Genomic DNA, 16,608 nt, shown 5'->3' with positions numbered 1-16,608 from the left:
CTGGGATGTCTCTGATATTCCAGAGCTTATTAACCAGTTATTTGGTGAGCAACAGGGCCAAGGAAACTGGGTTCTCTACGGACTTCTTTTCTTATATATTCTATACTTTCCACTACCACACCTTCATGTCTTGATGACCTCCTTTCCACAGTCTGCCACATCTGCAAGTCCTTTCCCCTATAGTCACTGGGCTCCTCCACCACCACTCTATAGCATTATACAGCTTTCCCAGTATTTTCTGCTTAATTCTTTTGTCCTGCTGGATGGAATGCTCTGATCTGTGAGGCTTTGCCCAGCAGCATGGCTATGGGCTCTGTTCCAGCATTGGTAGCATCTCTTTCCTCTGTCAGGTTGCCAGTCTTCATACAATTTGTTGGAGCTTATTTACATTTTAGACTCTGGTTCTTCTGTCAAATCCATGGCAACTAACAGACAGACAGACAGACGGACAGAATTCTGCAGGTAGCAGGGCAACCACATGGGTCTCTCTTGCCTTGGGAAACAATGCTAAAAACAGCAGCACTGGCCCGCTTGCCCTCAGAAGTCTTGGGGGTAAACGATGATCTGTATGGGATGATTTGCAAGTGACTTTGCCAGACAGAAATAACAGCCAATAACACCTGATTTGATCTCTCTCCTCAAATTTCTCTGTAATTTTACATTAGCTTTCCCTTGAAAAGGATACCAAACAAGCCATTCCCTTTATATCATGCAGGAGTGATGCGCAAATGACATCAGCCCTTACACTTGCTGTTCCCATCACCTCAGTGGTTTTCCTGACTACCCCCTACATGTCCCAGTGTTTTCTTGGTCCCTACAAAATCCTCCTCCTTGTTCTCTCTCATATGGCTGACTCCTTTTTCTGCTTTCTGTAGTTTTACTCTTCAGGGGGATTTTCAGTGTTTGCGTCATTTGTATTTTCACCCTTTAACTGACCTTTCCCTGGTTGAAATTTCTCCTCTGTTTTGTGCTTCCCAATTATACTAAACACATTCGTCAGGATTTGAAAAGGTCAGAAAGAGCCTGTGTGCCTGATGTAGACCCTTCCAGAGCCTTCTACCCTCCTCTACTCCCAGGTGAGAAAGCAGGAAAAGAAGTGGTTGCTCCACCATGTCTGTACAGGAGGTTTCTTGGGATGCGTGTGCGAGGGCTCACTGAGCAAGCTTTGCACAGATGATTTGTACAAGTCCCATGAGGGCTAGAGATAAAAAGGCTGGAGAATGCAACAGAAGTCTGGATAATCTCTGACATAAACCCCCCTGTACATGAAGGGGACAAAAGCCGGGGCCCTCAGCATGTGCATGGCTGTTGACGCACAGTGGTGCAGCGTCTCACACAAACCCCAGCAGTACCATCCTCCCATGCCCTGACCTCCCAGTCACTGTAAGCCTTAACAGAACCGCATCCCCACGCCAATATGTCCGAACACACACTGATATTACTCCCAAGCATGTGAAAAACCTGTCGGCTCTCCTAAACATGCTCAAAAATACACATGCAAGACTCGAACGTCCTGGCATGGGAAAGCTCGGAGCAGCCTGGTTCATTAGCACAGGAGCTCGCAGGAGCCCTGATGAAGAACAGGAGAATTCAGCCCCCTCAGTATCTGTCCAAAGTTGGCACAACCTGTTCCAGGCATCCTGCCGTGCTCAGGTTTGGTACTGTGTGTCCATTTGTCACCTCTGTCCATTCCTGATGCAGTGGCAGGTTGCTTTACAGCTCAGTGCTGTCTCTACTATTTTTTATTTTTTTTTCCCAGGGTCAGTCACAGTCTTTCCTCATCGCTTTATGATGAAAAGTTTGATTGTTTTTGAGGATCTGAGGAAATTACTTTTTTGCTTCCTCATATTTCAGACCCTGGAGTGGAAACTGTCTCTCTGTCATTGACTTTCTTCTCTCGCCCGTTGGCTGCTCAGCTGCTCCCTTCGGATTTGGTCTGTGCTTTCTGTTTGGTTCTTGATGGTGGAGGGAGATTTTCCCTGTGAAACACCCGGCCCCTCAAAGGCACATCAGCTTCTTTCTTTAATTTCGCTGTCACATCCCTACCATTTCCAGACGCATCCCATCGATCCCCGGCATCGACGCCTGGGGACACGCTCAAAAGACTTGGGTGATCTCTCCACGGGTAAACCCACCTTGGACGGATCCCCCCCCTCCCCATTGCTCCCACTGCACCCGTGTGTCCCACGGGTTCTGCCCGTGAGGCTCGACCGGACCCCGCCGCCCGCCCCCCCGGGGGTTCGCCTCGCCGGTGTCGCCCGTCTGCCACCCCCCCGCCCGGTACCGCGGCGGGCAGTGGAGCCAGGGGGCCCGAAGCGCGGGGATGATGGATGCAGGGATGCGGGGATGGAGGGCGGGACCGGGAGGTGGCATCTACCCGAGGGTACTGCTGCGGGGCAGAGAGGCGGGGGGCGGCGGGGGTGAGCCCTGGGGGACGGCCCGGGGAAGCGGGATCCCGGGGGGCCTCCGCCCCCTAAGGACGGACCCGTCCGGGGGTGGCATTCGCCGGAGCGAGCTGAAGCGACGGGTCCCTTGGAGACACCTTTCTCCATGGCAACCTAATCGCTTCCTGTGAAGATCCCGAAATAACCGACGAGACGAGGGAGCGGAGCCGAGCGGAGCCGAGCCGAGCGGAGCGGGCAGCGGCGGCGGGGAGGCGGCGGGGGTCAGGTCCGGCGGGCGCGGGGCTGCGGGAGCGCAGCGCGGGCGAGCAGGGAGCGGGAGGAGCCTTCGCGCCCGGCCACCGGGGCAGGGGGCTCCGGGGCCGAGGGGATGCGCTGCCCCCGACCGGCCGCTGTCCCCGACCGGCCACCCCGGCGCCCCCCGCGGGCTACAGCGGGGCCACGGTGCCGGGCGCGCCCGCGCCAGCAGCCATGGGGTTAACGGGAGGCAGCGAGCGAGAGAGACAGAGACAGAGAGAGAGAAAGAGGGGCTGGACCAGTCCTCGGCAGCTGTTTATTTCAAGGCATCTCTCGCTCCCTCTCCCTCAGCCAAGGCTCAGCCTCAGCAAACCTTCCTCCTCCTCCTCCTCCTCCTCCTCCTCCTCCTGTTCTCCTTCCTTCGTCCTGGCCATGAGAGGCACGGGCAGCAGCAGCTGTGCTCCCCCAGCCCCCTGCTCCGCCGCCCCGGCTGCGCCCCACTCGTCTCCTCGCAAGGTAAGTTCATCCTCTCGGCCCGGGCTTGGGGGACAGAGTAGGGACAGGGCTGCAGGGGTGGGGGGAAGGGGGGCTCCATGCCTGTCTCCCAGTCATCTCTCCCCGTCTCCTTCCCTGTGTCCTTTCTCTCCTTTTTTCTTTTCCCTTTCCCCATCTAGGTGCTCTGTCTCCTTCTAGCCGGCTGTCTCCTTCCTCCCCCTTCCTTTTCCTCCTCTTTCAGTCTGGGCCCGGGGATGCCCGAGGGGATGGGAGGGAGGGGGCACAGCCGAGGCATCGCTGCCTCTTGCCCTCCAGTTTCGGGCTCCATCACAGACCTGTTGTGCTGGAGCACTGGAGCCTGTGCTGAGGAAGGCGACTTCAGCCAAATTGGCGCAGCTGGAGGAAGGAAACAGAGAGGTCAGTCCCTCGTGCTGCCTGGCCAAGGGTGCACCATGCAAGAGAGAGCAATTCAGATGTGGAGACTCAGCACTTGAAACACTCAGATGCCCGGGAACAGTAGGAAACTGGGAGGCAGAAGATTGGCAGACTCATAACATGTATTGCAGGCAGGCACTAGATGGCAGGGGACCGGCATCCTAGAGTGCTGCTTGGAATGGGGCCACATTCACAGTTCCCAAATGCAGGGAGACTTAAGCTCAGAGGATCATTGATGGGCTTCACATGCCCATTCCCTAGCTACCAAAATGTCCAAATGCATCATCACCCTTCCAGCCCTGCATTCTGCCCCAGTTTTAGAACTTCCATACCCAGCCCCTAAGTGCTCAGCCTGGTACCCTGGCACAGGAATTCCCACTGGCAAGTCACCAAATGCTGCAGGACCTGCACTGATTCAAGACAAGCAGTGTCAGCCCCTCCACGGTCCTGCTGGATCCTCCTGGGCACTGCCACCAACCCTCTCAGCCTCAGACACCAGGTAGAGCAGCCTGACGTGAGGCACTGCATTCCGACTGCCTGCCCCCACATGCAGCCTGCTCTGTGAGCTGTTGTCCCCAGCCCCATGTATAGTGGGAACTCTTTCCCCAGATGGGCTTGGCATCTCCCATACCAGGGTACCAGCATTTGGATTCACACTCCCAGCTGCCAAAACTCCTCCGAGTGCAGCAGAATTACCTCCCTGGGGCAGCTGCCCTGAGATTCCTCCCTTTCCCTGTCCCCACCCAGCTGAATACAGCAGGATGTATATATAACCCTTTTTCACCAGCACTAGGCTTCCTGCTTTCTGTTCCAAACCAGTAACAACTGCATCTCTGGCTCTTGGACCATGAACTCTGGGATGTTCATGACCACTGAGAAAAATACAGATGTGGGATGCCCAGGGCACCGTGCAGTGCATGTCAGGGGCTTGCTGCCAGTGCCTGGACTCGCTCTGCTCAGTGCTTGGAGATAGCTGCCAGGTTCTGTGGTCCCAGATCACAATCTCATATTGGTAGCTGTCACCATAGCCCTTAATGCTGGCTCTGAGTTTAAAAAATTACAGCCAACCCAGCGTTCCTTCTCTGTGAGGTGGGCTGGGTCCTCCTAAGGTTTGTTTTGATTTTTTTATCACTATTTTGAGTGGGATTGTTGCCGTGGGGGAGCTGGGTGAAGCAAGGATTTGCATGAAGCTCTCGGTGCTGCGGGGTTGCTAATGGTGAGCGTTATTTCAGCCAGCAGCAAGTTTCATAATCTTGGCCCAGCTCCTGTGAATGTTCTGTTTCTCAGGGTCATGAGCCTCTTTAACCTTCTTCCATCCCTTCCCCCTCTCCCCAAACTGGTTGGCAATTTCATTGTTCCAGTGGAATATATCCGTCATGTGAGGTCATCGCTGCATAAGGAGAGGTGATTGATTGCTTAGGTCACTGGGGCCTGTCCCATGCTGGGCTTTAAATGCTGGTTTGGAGACCTTGAACTAGACCCTATGCTCAAAGGCGAGGTGATGTGGGGTGCAGAGGGGTATGGTGATGCTTTCCCAGCAGCTTGAGTCGCTGAACAAACAGACTGCTGCATTTTGAACTAGCTGGAACACTCTGAGAGCAGACAGCTTCATTCCTAGAGGCACAGTATCACAGCAGTCAAGCTTGAGATGTTACAAAAATACAGATAGATCATCATCTGCCAGCTGAGCCAGACAGAATCGGGTGCAACTCTTTTCCCATCCCCAGATGGAAGGCGACTCTACCCGCTTCTCGCTAACACGGCTTGTGTGCGCTCGGCTTCATCCAACTGCTCTCCAGTCAGAGTTGATCTCGGCTAAGCATTGAGAAAGCTGTGCAATTCTAGATTTTAAGGCCAGAGGGACCATTTTGATCATCGAGACTGACCTACAGCAGAGCACAGGCCAGAGAATTTCACCAATTTAATTTCCTGCACCAAGCCCATAACTTCTGATTGAACTGTAGCATCTCTTTTAGGAATACAGCCAGGCAAAGGCTCCAGGCAGTAAGGAACACACCACTTGCCCAGGTAAATTGTGCTGGTGTGTGACCCTCTTTATTAATAGTATTGTTCCTCACCTGAATTTGTCAAACTTCAGCATTTTGTAACAGAAGGTTACAGATTGCGTTTGATGCGAGGGAGCTACAGCATGGTTATTGCCTGCACACGTCTGGCACCTTGGCTCTATTATTCCTGTGACTTTTTTATTTGGACAGGATTTATCTATGGGATGATGGTATACAAGAGTCCTGAACATGGAGAAGGAGTTATCATCAGCAAATCCTAGGGCTTTCCTGGGGCACGGTAGCATCTGAACTCCAGAGCTCAGGGTGTCACATTCAGGGTTTAGTTTGAGCTCCCTGCTCAGAACAGGAGTGCAGCAGGCTTTGCTCCTAGCCATTAGGTAGGATGTAAATTCCCAGCCCTCCTTGGTGAACTGGTATATATGCTTTGGGGCATGGCTACCGAGATCTGCTCTCTCATGTCCCAGCAGTGGTGGATCCATGCTGCAGGAGACTTACAGAGAGGGAGGAAGCACAGATGGGTCCCTGATGCTGGGGAACAGCAGTGGATTCATGTTTCCATTCTGCAAATGCAATGAGAGCAGCTCCTAACAGATTAGCCCCAGTCTGTACTGATGGTGGGGTCCATATGCAGTAGCAAAGAACAATGTAATTCTTACTCGCTGCTTTCAAGCACCAAGATTCACAAACTGAGCTCAATGAAGTGCCCTGGGGAAATAGCTTTGTCATTCACACTCTGTCATCTGTGCATCACAGGACCAGAACGCTGTGGTGAAGGCTCTGTACCTAGAGTGAAAGTGTACAGGTTCCTGTTCAGACTCTGGGAGTAGCCCTGTCTGGTTTTATTGCAATTAGAGCTGGGAAACACATATGAAAGCAAGAGTTATGTCATGAGGTATTGGTGCAGAAATCCAATCTCTCTGCTCTGGTGCACAAAGTCTTCTTGAATGGTGTTAAGGTGGGATTTATGCATCCAGGTAGTAAGAGCATTGGTGTCCTCTCTTCCTCTCTGAAGATCTAACAGTTTATTCAGGATCCACACTGGGAGCTGCATACAGAGCCAAACAAGGGGCATGTGTTACGCTTGCCCTCCAACGCAGCAGGGTCTGTGCCCAGGACACAGTCTCAAATGCCAGTGGCTGACCGCAGAGTGCCCCAGACATGCTTTGTCTGCTAGTTTTTCAATAAGCCACAGAGACATCCATGCTCTGTTTTGAACATAAACTCTGCATGCACAGTGGTGTCCAGCCTGCACTGGCTGGCATTTCCACCTGAAACCTTCCTTTGGTCCCACAGCTTTCATGCTATGTGCTGCTCCCAGCTCCTCCACAACCAGGCCTGGGTCTGCCAGTGCAGGACACATTCACTCTGTCTTCGGCCATGACCTGATTAGCAAACCAGAATGCGTCAGCTGAGGCTGACTGACATTGCCTCATTCCCGCGCTCATTTGGAGTCATCTTTGGGATGGGGGCACTGAGAGTCACCGGCTCTTCACAGGCAGCAGAACCTGCGCACAGCAGTGTCTCAGGTCTGAGGTTTACGCCGCATGTCCGGGCTGTCACCTCCCCAGCATCGTGTGTACATGAGGTGGTCAGTGCTGGGGCTCACTCCTTCCCCTCATTACAGCTCATTACAGCCATTACCTGCTACGTAGTGCTGAAATTTAGACTACTGATTGTGAAAGCCATCCAGGATTTGGCTCTGTAGGGTTTCTTATTCCCAGGCTTTAGATCCTGGAAATCCATAGTCTGTGGTGCTGTTGCTGGAACTCACAGTCTCAGCTGAGACATACAACGAGGTCTCCATTATAAGACCTCCCAACAAGCAAGGACAGCGCAGTGAGCCAGCACACCTACACCCAGTTCATGTTTCTGAGGGTAGAGCCACTGCTGTTAGGAGGAGTGATAGAGGTTACACTTGCACCTCTACCGTACCACACCCTGAAGGACTGGCACTGAGGTCTACCAGTACCTGGAGAAGACCTCCCCTTCTGGGATGGCTGCATCCACATCTGCTGCCTGATGCAAAACAGCCCACAGCCCCTGAAGATTTGAGCTGTGACTGAGAATGCCGTGCAACAAAGAGAGCAGGCTCTGCACCCTAGGAACCTACTGTCTCATGGTGAGTGCCAGGCATGGCCCCAGGCACTCCAGGCCACCTTGAAACCATGTGTGCAGCTTGTGTGCCCTCTAGCCTGGAGACTCACACAAGGAGGTCCTTGATGCTTGGAATTCCCCTCCTTTTCAAAGTCCAAAATAAATTCTGTCACGGATTTGTGTTGCCAGACATGATCTTCCACGGCATCGTGATCATAATCCAGATGGCCAAGATCTCCCCAGTCTCTGCCTTTGTAAGAATCTTACTCCATTCTGCTGCCTCTCTGCAGAGCTGCATTTTAACACTGAGTCCCCTCCAAGGCTTAGAGGTTCAGGAGCAAAGTACAAAGAAATGCTGAGAATAGCTGCTCTTTTCTCCTCATCTTCATCTCAGGATCCCTCCAGAGACTGATCTTGCCCCGGAGGGAGGGGCAGGGCACATTAGCCAACAATTCTTTTTTTTCCTGTGAACTTTGTTTAAATATTTAACAGAAGGAAACTAAAAATATCCTCGGTTAATGCAGCAGGAGCTAGACAGCTACTTACTCTTGGGTGCCCTTCCTTCCCAGCCCCTCTCCTCAGGTGTACATCACAGTAAGCAGCAGGCTCTTCCCTCAGCAAGAGGAAGCCTCCCATGCAGGAGGGGCTGAAGTTTTAGTTCAGGACATGGGCTGAGCAGGAGCGGATGGCAGTAACCCCCTGGGAGCCGGGAGGTGCAGCACAGCTTGCTCAGGGCTGGAGGTGCAGGGTTGGCCTCTGCATTCACTCCCTCAGCCAAGCATCCCTGTTTCTTCATCCTGGCAGCCACAGGAGGGCATGACCGTGGGTTGTCGGCATTCATGCTTTCCTCTTCACAGTGAAGGAGTGAGCTGAACATCTCGCATGATTTTTTTTTCCTCCCGTATGTGCGTGCGGTTGCGGAGAGGATCTGGGGTCAGGCACATAACAGCTCACCGGGGAAGGGCCGGCACCGCGCTGTGCACAGCCAAGGGAAGGGGCAGACAGCATGAAGGGCAGCCGTGCTACCATCGGACTGATGCCGGAGGGTGGTGCGCGTCCGGTGCAGAAATCCAGCTGAGGGGACCTCCCCTTACTCCGTATTATTGCTGCTCAGCAACGGGAGGCAAGAGAGAAAGGGGAGGAATAAGAGAGAAAGGGAGGGATGGGACAGTGCAGAGGACATTAGGATGAGGAGTGTGGGAAGGTAATTTTTTGTTAGCTAAGAGGAAAGTAAATACTAAATATTTGATAGGCATAGTTTTTCTCTCAAATTCTTTAGTAAGGCTGGACTTTTCTGGCTGATTCGCTCTCTTTCTCAGTCTTCTTGGTTTATCACTCTCGTGCTTCCCCTCTCGCTCCCTTGCTCTGGCACACAATGAAGAGGCTGTTTTTTAATAAATGGATTACACGCTCTACACTATAAATAAACACAGGAATTAAGATTCCAACTTGTTTTAGTGATAAGCAAACAAAGATCCCGAATCCCCCTCTCGGCCCTCATACACTAGAGTCCCTGGGGAAGCTGCGCATGTGCTTCAGCACGTGTGCTCCAGACATCACTCCTGGCTTTTGTGAGCATATGCTAACACGTGTGTTTCTGTGCAGTGTTGAGATCAGGGGTATGATACACCTCTGTGCAGGAGAGCATGAGGGCACGAGAGCAGGACAGCGTGCACATGTGGGTGCATGGACTCCCCTTATCCTGCCTGCCAGAGCCGGGAGCTTGCCTGGGGTGGCACACACTGCCTGCAGGGAGACAGCCATCACCGCTGTGTGAGGGGACACTGACACGCCTCCTTTTTGGTTCCCAGTGAAGAAGATGAGACAAGATCCTCACTGAGCAAAGACGCTGTTGCATCTAAGATGGAGCCCAGTGCTTGGTAGGTTCACAGCTTCCCACATTGGCAGGTGAGGAGGGAAGACAACAGGAGTGTGGGTGGTGGGCTGCTTCCAGCTGCCTGGCCTTTCAACAGGAGGGACATTTCAGATAAGGCTGTCTTCTTCCTCCCCCCACCCTGCAGCAGGATGCCTCCACTCCTCTCCTGCATCCACTCCCTGCAGCTGTGGCATCTCCTCCTCGTCATCTCGGCCATCCCTCCTCCTGGCATCTGGTCTCTTCGCTCTCGTGTCCCAATGGCCTCTCGGCCTCTTTGCACCCGTCGGAGCCCCTCAGCCCCACGGCCCATTTGCATCTGGGAAAGGACCTCGCTGCCGGAGCGGGATTCTCGCTCGGCCCAGCTGCGCCAGCGTGCCCTGCCTGCCCGGGGAGCAGAGCTGCGGCACGTCGTGCGGCTGAGGCGTCAGGCGGCGGGGGCCCGTCCTGCCACCCCCTCTGGATTTGAGGACGGCATGCCCTCTTCCCAGTACCCCTGGGCCATCGTGTGGGGTCCCACGGTGTCAGATGAGGATGGAGGGGACACAAACTCAGCCAACCCAGGCTTCCCACCGCTGGGATACACCTTTGTCTCGCCGCACGGGATGGCAACGGCACAGCCCAACTCCCACTCACTCCTGCATAACGCGGGGCTCAACCTGCGGGAGACCCCGGCCACCCTGCGGCCCTTCCTGTTTGGGCCCCGGGGGGAAGGTAAATTTGCCCTTTGCTTCTTTCACCTCCTGTCCCTGCAGGAGCAGCTCCTTCTACAAAACTTAGATGTAACCTCCCTGCTGCTCTCTGGGGACCGGTGGGAGTGGCCATCACACTCCCCTCTCTCCCTTTGCCTCGCAGGTGTGGACCCCCAGCTGTACGTCACCATCACCATCTCCATCATCATTGTCCTGGTTGCCACCGGGATCATATTCAAGTTCTGGTGAGTAGGGTTTGGGCCGCTGGAGGCTCTCACCATGCCGGTGTCTGCAGGTGGGTGGGCAGGAGGACTGTGGGCTTGGGACCCATTTGTCCCACAGGTGCAGATCTGGTGCTGCAAGCCCTTGGAAGGTTTGGCACATAGCCAAGTTGGGCTCTAACACTGAGCATAGTGGGGTCCTTCCCACAGATCTGTCTGTCATTTAGGGCAGGGGCTTGTCTTTTTCCCTCACCCCTTGCTCTCTCCAAAGCTGGGACCGTAATCAGAAACGCCGGCGTCACTCGGGGCAGCAAAGCAGTGGGAGGCAGCAGGAGAGCCAGCAGCCTCTCACGGACCTCTCCCCCACCACCGTCAGCATCCTGGGGCCCTACGGTGACTCCCTGGCCCCCACGCCTGAGGCAGAGGAGTCCAGGCAGGGCCAGGAGAAACTGGGTGGCCATGGGAAGAACGCAGCCTTCCAGCTCAACCGGTGAGTGGCCAGTGAGCCAGGCAGGAGGGGGTAGCAGAGGACAGCGGGACAGGTAGAATGAGGCACGGCAAAGGTGCCATTGGTTAGTGGGGGTTGTGGGTTGGGGCAGTGTAAGCGTTAATTAATTTCCAATTCTCTCTTTCCCCCAGAATCCCATTGGTGAACCTGTGATGCTCCTGGGAGAGGCTGAGCTCGCTCCCCCCACCCTCCTGTCACAGCCGGCGAGTGCAGATTCCTGCTGCCTCTGCTACCCCAGGAAACAACAATCTCCTTGTGCCACGGCCCACCACCACCATTATTAACTAACCCCACTGGGATGTGCCTGGGCAAATGGACGAGCTGGGCCTCCTTAGCCTCCTGTTGGGGGAAGGTTGGGGACCCCCCCACCCACGCAGGACAGGGGGATGGGAGAGCAGGATGCTGGGAGGGAAGACAGCTGGTGGTGGTGTGAAATCTTGACCTCCCCAGCCCCTCTCCTCGCATATGTGCGCAGACACACTTGGATCTCCATGACTCTCTCACCAGTGCATGCCTGACATTGGGTGTAGGCAAGGTGGAAAGGCATACCCCTGTCCCCGTGGGCCCTAACCCCTCCGTGTGTCTCCTCCCATGTCGTGTGCTTTGCAGTGAATGTCTGGAGTTCAGTGGCTGCAGGATTGCCCGCTGGGGCTTGGTCTCCCCTGAGCCAAGGTGACTCAGGTGGCAGCAGGTTCTTCTGTTCCTAAGGCCTTGGCCTTCCTGAGATCCCAGTGGTGGGTGAAGCTTGGGCAGAAGAGGTTCACACAACACCTGGGCCCCCTCAACAATCCATTTTCTTGAAGGAAACGTTGCCTTCCCCTTAGATGGAAAATATTCACATCTTTCCAGTTTCTTTCTGCCTAATGCTCCTCTGTTTTTTTTCTCTTCAGCTTTTATCTTTCTTCATCTCTCCGTTCACAGTTTTCTTTCCCTCAGTTCCCACCACCCTGCCACTTCTCTTGCCAGTTAAAGCTGGAAAAGATTCCTTTAGCTTTCCAAATATTTTGATCTGTTGAAAGCCTCCTTGCTGTCCCCCTCCACCCCCTTAGTCTCCTTCAACAAGATTTTTCTGAAGAACACCGGTCTATGGTGATGTCCTTCAGAAAATCCAAGGCAAAGCCCTCTGCCCACAATGTTATTTAGCAAGCATCCTGGACACGGCAGCCAAAGCATGGCATGCAGACAAAGCTGGGAATGAGGAACTTGAGTTTTGCGGGGCTGAGGTAGGGAGCTGCTTTCAGACCCTCATGGCACAGGCAACAAGCAGCAGACACTCTCTGTGCCTGGTATGACAAAGAGCAATTTCGAGTTGACTTTGGGAACACTGGAAGGGTTGCCATGTACTGCTGGTAGATCTCTCCTGGAGTGACTGGAAACCCATGAGGCAATATTCACCAAAGGCATGAAAGAGGGGATATCTGGGGTCCTAAGCTTCCTCAGTGTGTTGCCCCAGCTAGTTGGCAACTGAAAGCAATGGCACAGGTGTCTGTCCAAACTGGTTGCCTGTGCATGTCCTTCAGGGCTGTGGTGGTCTGTGGGACAGGCAGCCACACTGTCACTGTGAGCAAGATCCGTGCATCTCCACCTCTTTCTATGTGTGGACCCAGGGTGTCACTTTGAGGAAGAGTGAGATGGCAAATTTCAGCTTAATGACAATAGTTGCTCTCCCTTGGCTTTTGTGGACACCTTCAAATTAATTAAAACACCACACTGATAGCCACTGAGCTGAAATGATGTTAAGGTTTGCCCCTATAGTGTTCAAACACCTTCAGCTGTGGGACTGATGTGTCCAGAGACAGGAAACACACACAATTTGAAGACCCTATTGCACCATACAAAATTTCTGACAAAAGTCATGTTGGAGAGAAGGAAATGGCCCTTTCAAACTTTATCTCTGTAGTAAAAGCATATCCTTTGTAAGAAAAAGCACAGGGAATTTCATAAGAGGCCTGGTTCTGCCCATTTACCCAGATGAACTATTAGGTGATCTTGAGTCCCATCTGACTCACTGTGAAGGACATTTAAATAAGAGTGTAAATTACAATAAGCTTTGCAAAAAACAGTAGCGAATTGGAGAAAATGACAGATCAAATAAAATTACTGGCTTATTAAAAGCACTGAATGGCTGAAAGGTGTAGGTGGAAAAGGACTCTGGAGATCTCTAGTCTAAGCACAGGTTGAGTCTGTGCTTATAGCAGGGGATATTAGTGCTTTACCATAGATCGATCTGTTACTGAGCCTGTTCTTATTCAGGCTCCATTCAAGGCTTTGGTGGGCATTCAAGCTGCAGATGGACAGAGAAGAGCCAGGTGGCTGTTCCTGCTCACTGCCCCATTTGCTGCTGCCCCTGCAAGCTGAGGGCAGCTCGGGGCTGTTCCCCCTCTCACTGGCACATCCATGCTAGAAGGGGAAGGACATCTGCACACAGTCTGCAGGAGGCCACACTCCTGATTGCTGGCAGTTTACAATATAATGCTTTGAACTGGTTTAAGTAATCTTCCAGACCAGATTAATTAGATTGATCTTTGATCAACAGTGTTTGTTGAAACAAGGCCAGAGTTTAGACTCTTCACTTCAAGGGCTGTCCTTGGACTTTGTTTTTCCACATGCTGCATGGAGAAAAGGTTTGTAAGAAAGTGGGAGGGGACCACAAGAGGCATAGTGAAAACATTTTCCAACGCTTGATGCATGGAAGCCCTGCACTCTCCTGGCCAGGCTTTTGTAAATTCTGCAAACAAATCAGATTTCAGTGGTTTGGGGTTTTTTCCTCCCCCTTTTACATGTCTCTGGTTTTGGTAAAAGTATTTCCAGGGAGTGAAACCTTTCATGGATACTGTGGTAAGGGGGAAGCTGGTGAATGCAGTAGAGAAAACTCTTACAACAACAGAAGCTTGGATATGTCAAACATCTTTTCTAAGACCAATTTTCCTAGCCAAATATCTTTTTATGACAGTCATTCACTCTCTCACACAAAACAGGTTAGGTATGGGGAAACAACTTCACGGTTCTGCCCAAACATTCATTGCTGTTTTGTCCCTGGAACAAAACATTCAAAACACATGTAAACACACAAGCTTCTTCCAGTCAATAAATAGTCTCACTGAATCTGTTTTCTCCATGACTGGAGCCTTATAAACCCTCTTCCCCTACAGAGACTGGAGCCGGAGCATGCCTGTAGTCTCTTCCCTGCCCCAGGCTAGTATTTTGTAAGATGTGCACATGGATGTGTTGACAGCACTGAATGCCAAGCCAGGGCAAAGGGCAGTACCTTCTGAGGCACAGCCTATCAGTTTTCCCTGGCTTCCAGGTGAACAGAGGAGAAAGGTCTGGATTATTGTTTTTTTCCAGTGAAAACTTCACAGAGAGAAAAGCATGTGGGGAAAACAGCTGAAAATGCTCACAGCTTTTGGCTGATCCTGCCCAACATTTCTCTGCCGTTAAAAGGCAACATCCAGGTGGGCTGAGTGAGTTGAAGGAACTATGTCTCTGCTGAGCTCCTGGAGAGCCCTGGCTTTGTTAACGCAAGGGTGGTCTCTCTGTGAGTGCAATGGGAGGGAGGAAAGGTCTGAGGGAGAATCTCTCCCCTCTGCCCTATACTGTTTTGGAGCAGGAACTGAAGTCTCCTTCTCTGTACCCAAGAGAGTGGTATGACCACAAGGCCAAATCCTGCTTGGGCTTCCCCATCTGGTTGGTTGTGACTGGTAGGCAGGGAACAGACCACTGGTGTGTGCTTCCACACCTCTCCTCCAGTCCAGTTTCCAGGGACTCACATCCAGCCAAGCATCCCAAAACTTCAGAGAGGGCTATCTACCTCTTCCTCAATGGCACCCAAGTGCCCTTGCAAATCTGGTCCCTTCATTTCCCACTCCACTTCCCAATAAAGAAAAATGCTTGGAAAGGAGTGGTTTGTTCATTCCCCGCAAGTTCTCAAACACGACTATCTTGAGACTGTTCTGAATTAAACTGGGGTTTTGTTTTTTCACTCTGACAAACCACATCTGTGGCACAGCCTTAGAGCTGAGACCTGCAGCACAACAGCCCTGGGTCAAACTCCAGCTGCCCATCTGCACTCCTGCTAATGTCCCACTGTAGTGCTGGCCCTACTTTGGCAAGATCATAGAGAGGCATCGCCTTCCTTCTCCAACTGTTGGCTCTCTACTCCTCTTCCCCCGTTGTTTTCCCTCTCCCACTGTTTTCCCTCTTCCCACTCCTGTCCTGTACCATGGTCTCCCTCCGGGGTATCTCTCCCCTCCTACTGTTTCACTCTCCCCACTCCTCTCTTGTTTTCCCTTTGCCACTTGGTCTCGTTCTGCTGCGGCTTCCATCCTCTCCTCTGGCCTCCCTCATGCTTCCCTGCTCAGTCTCGCTCTTCCCCCTCCCCTGCCCTTGTGCGCTGTGATATATATTTTTGTAGGATTTCTCTTCTCCCTGTGGTGAAATATTCAATTCTTGTGGGATGTTAGTTTCAACATTTTTAAATAAAACTTTGCAAATTATTGAAAGCAGAGCTCTCGCTGCTGTGGAAGGTGTAACACTGGAAAAGTCAGAGTGGGATGGGAGGGACTTCACCTGGGGCAGACCCCAGTGGGATGGGGGCTCAGATACCTAGTATCCCACAGTCTCTTCTTTGAGGTAGAGGGGGAAATCTGGCCATGTATCTATCTTCCTTTGGTCTCTTTGCTGACCAAAGAGGCCCTTTGACCACCTTCATGCATCTTCATGGGAAGTGGCCCCTGATGGAGGAGGAGCATTTCTTCACCCACTTCTCCACCCAAAGCTGCTGTCCTGCCTCTGGAGCTTCTGCCTCCCAGCTGCATGCTGGGGCTGCTTGTCACACACAGGTTCACGCTGGGGGCCAGGGTGTCCAGGAGAGGTGAGAGAAACTGAGGGGAAGGGAGGGAGATGGAGTGCTGCAGGCACAGAAGCCTCCCTCACTCTGTATCCCGCGGCTGCCTCCGCAATTTCTATTTACAGCCCTGCTACCTCCCCTCCTGGCCACAGAGCTGCTGCTGTTGCTGGTTTCCAGGGCTGCTCTGTAATTAAGCATCCTTGTCTCCTGCAACTCCTCCACTTCGCAAGCCTGGCAGCAATCAGGCTGGGGGCAGGGGGCGCAGAAGAGGTGCTGGAGACCAACACCAGACTTGACGGCCACTCCGAAGGGCTGCTCCCCAGCAATGGCAGGAAGATTGCAGGGTGCTGGGAATGGTACTTTGCCCCTGCTCCCTCTGTCCTGTTGCTATTTGAGTCTTTGAGCATTGGAGGTGCCCCTGATTCTCTGCTTTACTATTGGAGGAAGAAGCAGACTCCCTAAACCATACTTGACCTGAGACTCTGTCCTGGGATCTCTGCCTACTGGAAGGATCCAGGACTGCCTCCTGCTGCAGAACTAGGCCCCTCCACATGGCATCCTGTGCCCTGGACAGGACCTCTGTGGGTTGGAAGCAGCCCCAGGCCCACCAGAGAGCAGATGTGCTTCTGCGATGGCTGTCCCAGGGTACACACACATAAGGGGCTGAACAGCACCTCTTCTGCCCCTGTGCTGAGTGCGAGAGGACAGAGTCCTTCCCCCTGTTGCTTTAGGTGGCTGATCCTCTCCAGTCAGTGGCTCTGGGGCTGGGCAGGCT

At 52.9% G+C, this 16,608-nt stretch overlaps 1 protein-coding gene across 5 annotated transcripts; it reads left to right on the top strand.

Moving 5' to 3' along the window:
• Positions 1 to 2,010: 2,010 nt before the first annotated feature.
• Positions 2,011 to 15,486, top strand: PIANP (PILR alpha associated neural protein). Of its 5 annotated transcripts, none has more exons than XM_017814756.1 (7): positions 2,011 to 2,125; positions 2,991 to 3,155; positions 9,502 to 9,570; positions 9,712 to 10,277; positions 10,419 to 10,500; positions 10,748 to 10,966; positions 11,116 to 15,486. In XM_017814756.1, the coding sequence occupies exons 3-7, from the start codon at positions 9,554 to 9,556 to the stop codon at positions 11,135 to 11,137; spliced, it is 906 nt and encodes a 301-aa protein (XP_017670245.1). In that variant the 5' UTR covers positions 2,011 to 2,125; positions 2,991 to 3,155; positions 9,502 to 9,553; the 3' UTR covers positions 11,138 to 15,486. The 5 variants fall into 5 exon arrangements, with proteins under 5 accessions (XP_017670245.1, XP_017670244.1, XP_017670243.1 ...); XM_017814755.1 differs by lacking the exon at positions 2,011 to 2,125 and adding an exon at positions 2,635 to 2,670; XM_017814754.1 differs by lacking the exon at positions 2,011 to 2,125 and having other exon boundaries at positions 2,887 to 3,155.
• The last annotated feature ends 1,122 nt before the right edge of the window (positions 15,487 to 16,608 follow it).

The sequence above is a fragment of the Lepidothrix coronata genome, unplaced genomic scaffold (assembly GCF_001604755.1).
Source record: "Lepidothrix coronata isolate B3197 unplaced genomic scaffold, Lepidothrix_coronata-1.0 Scaffold46, whole genome shotgun sequence".
NCBI lineage: Eukaryota > Metazoa > Chordata > Aves > Passeriformes > Pipridae > Lepidothrix > Lepidothrix coronata.
This window is presented reverse-complemented; position numbering and strand designations above follow the sequence as displayed.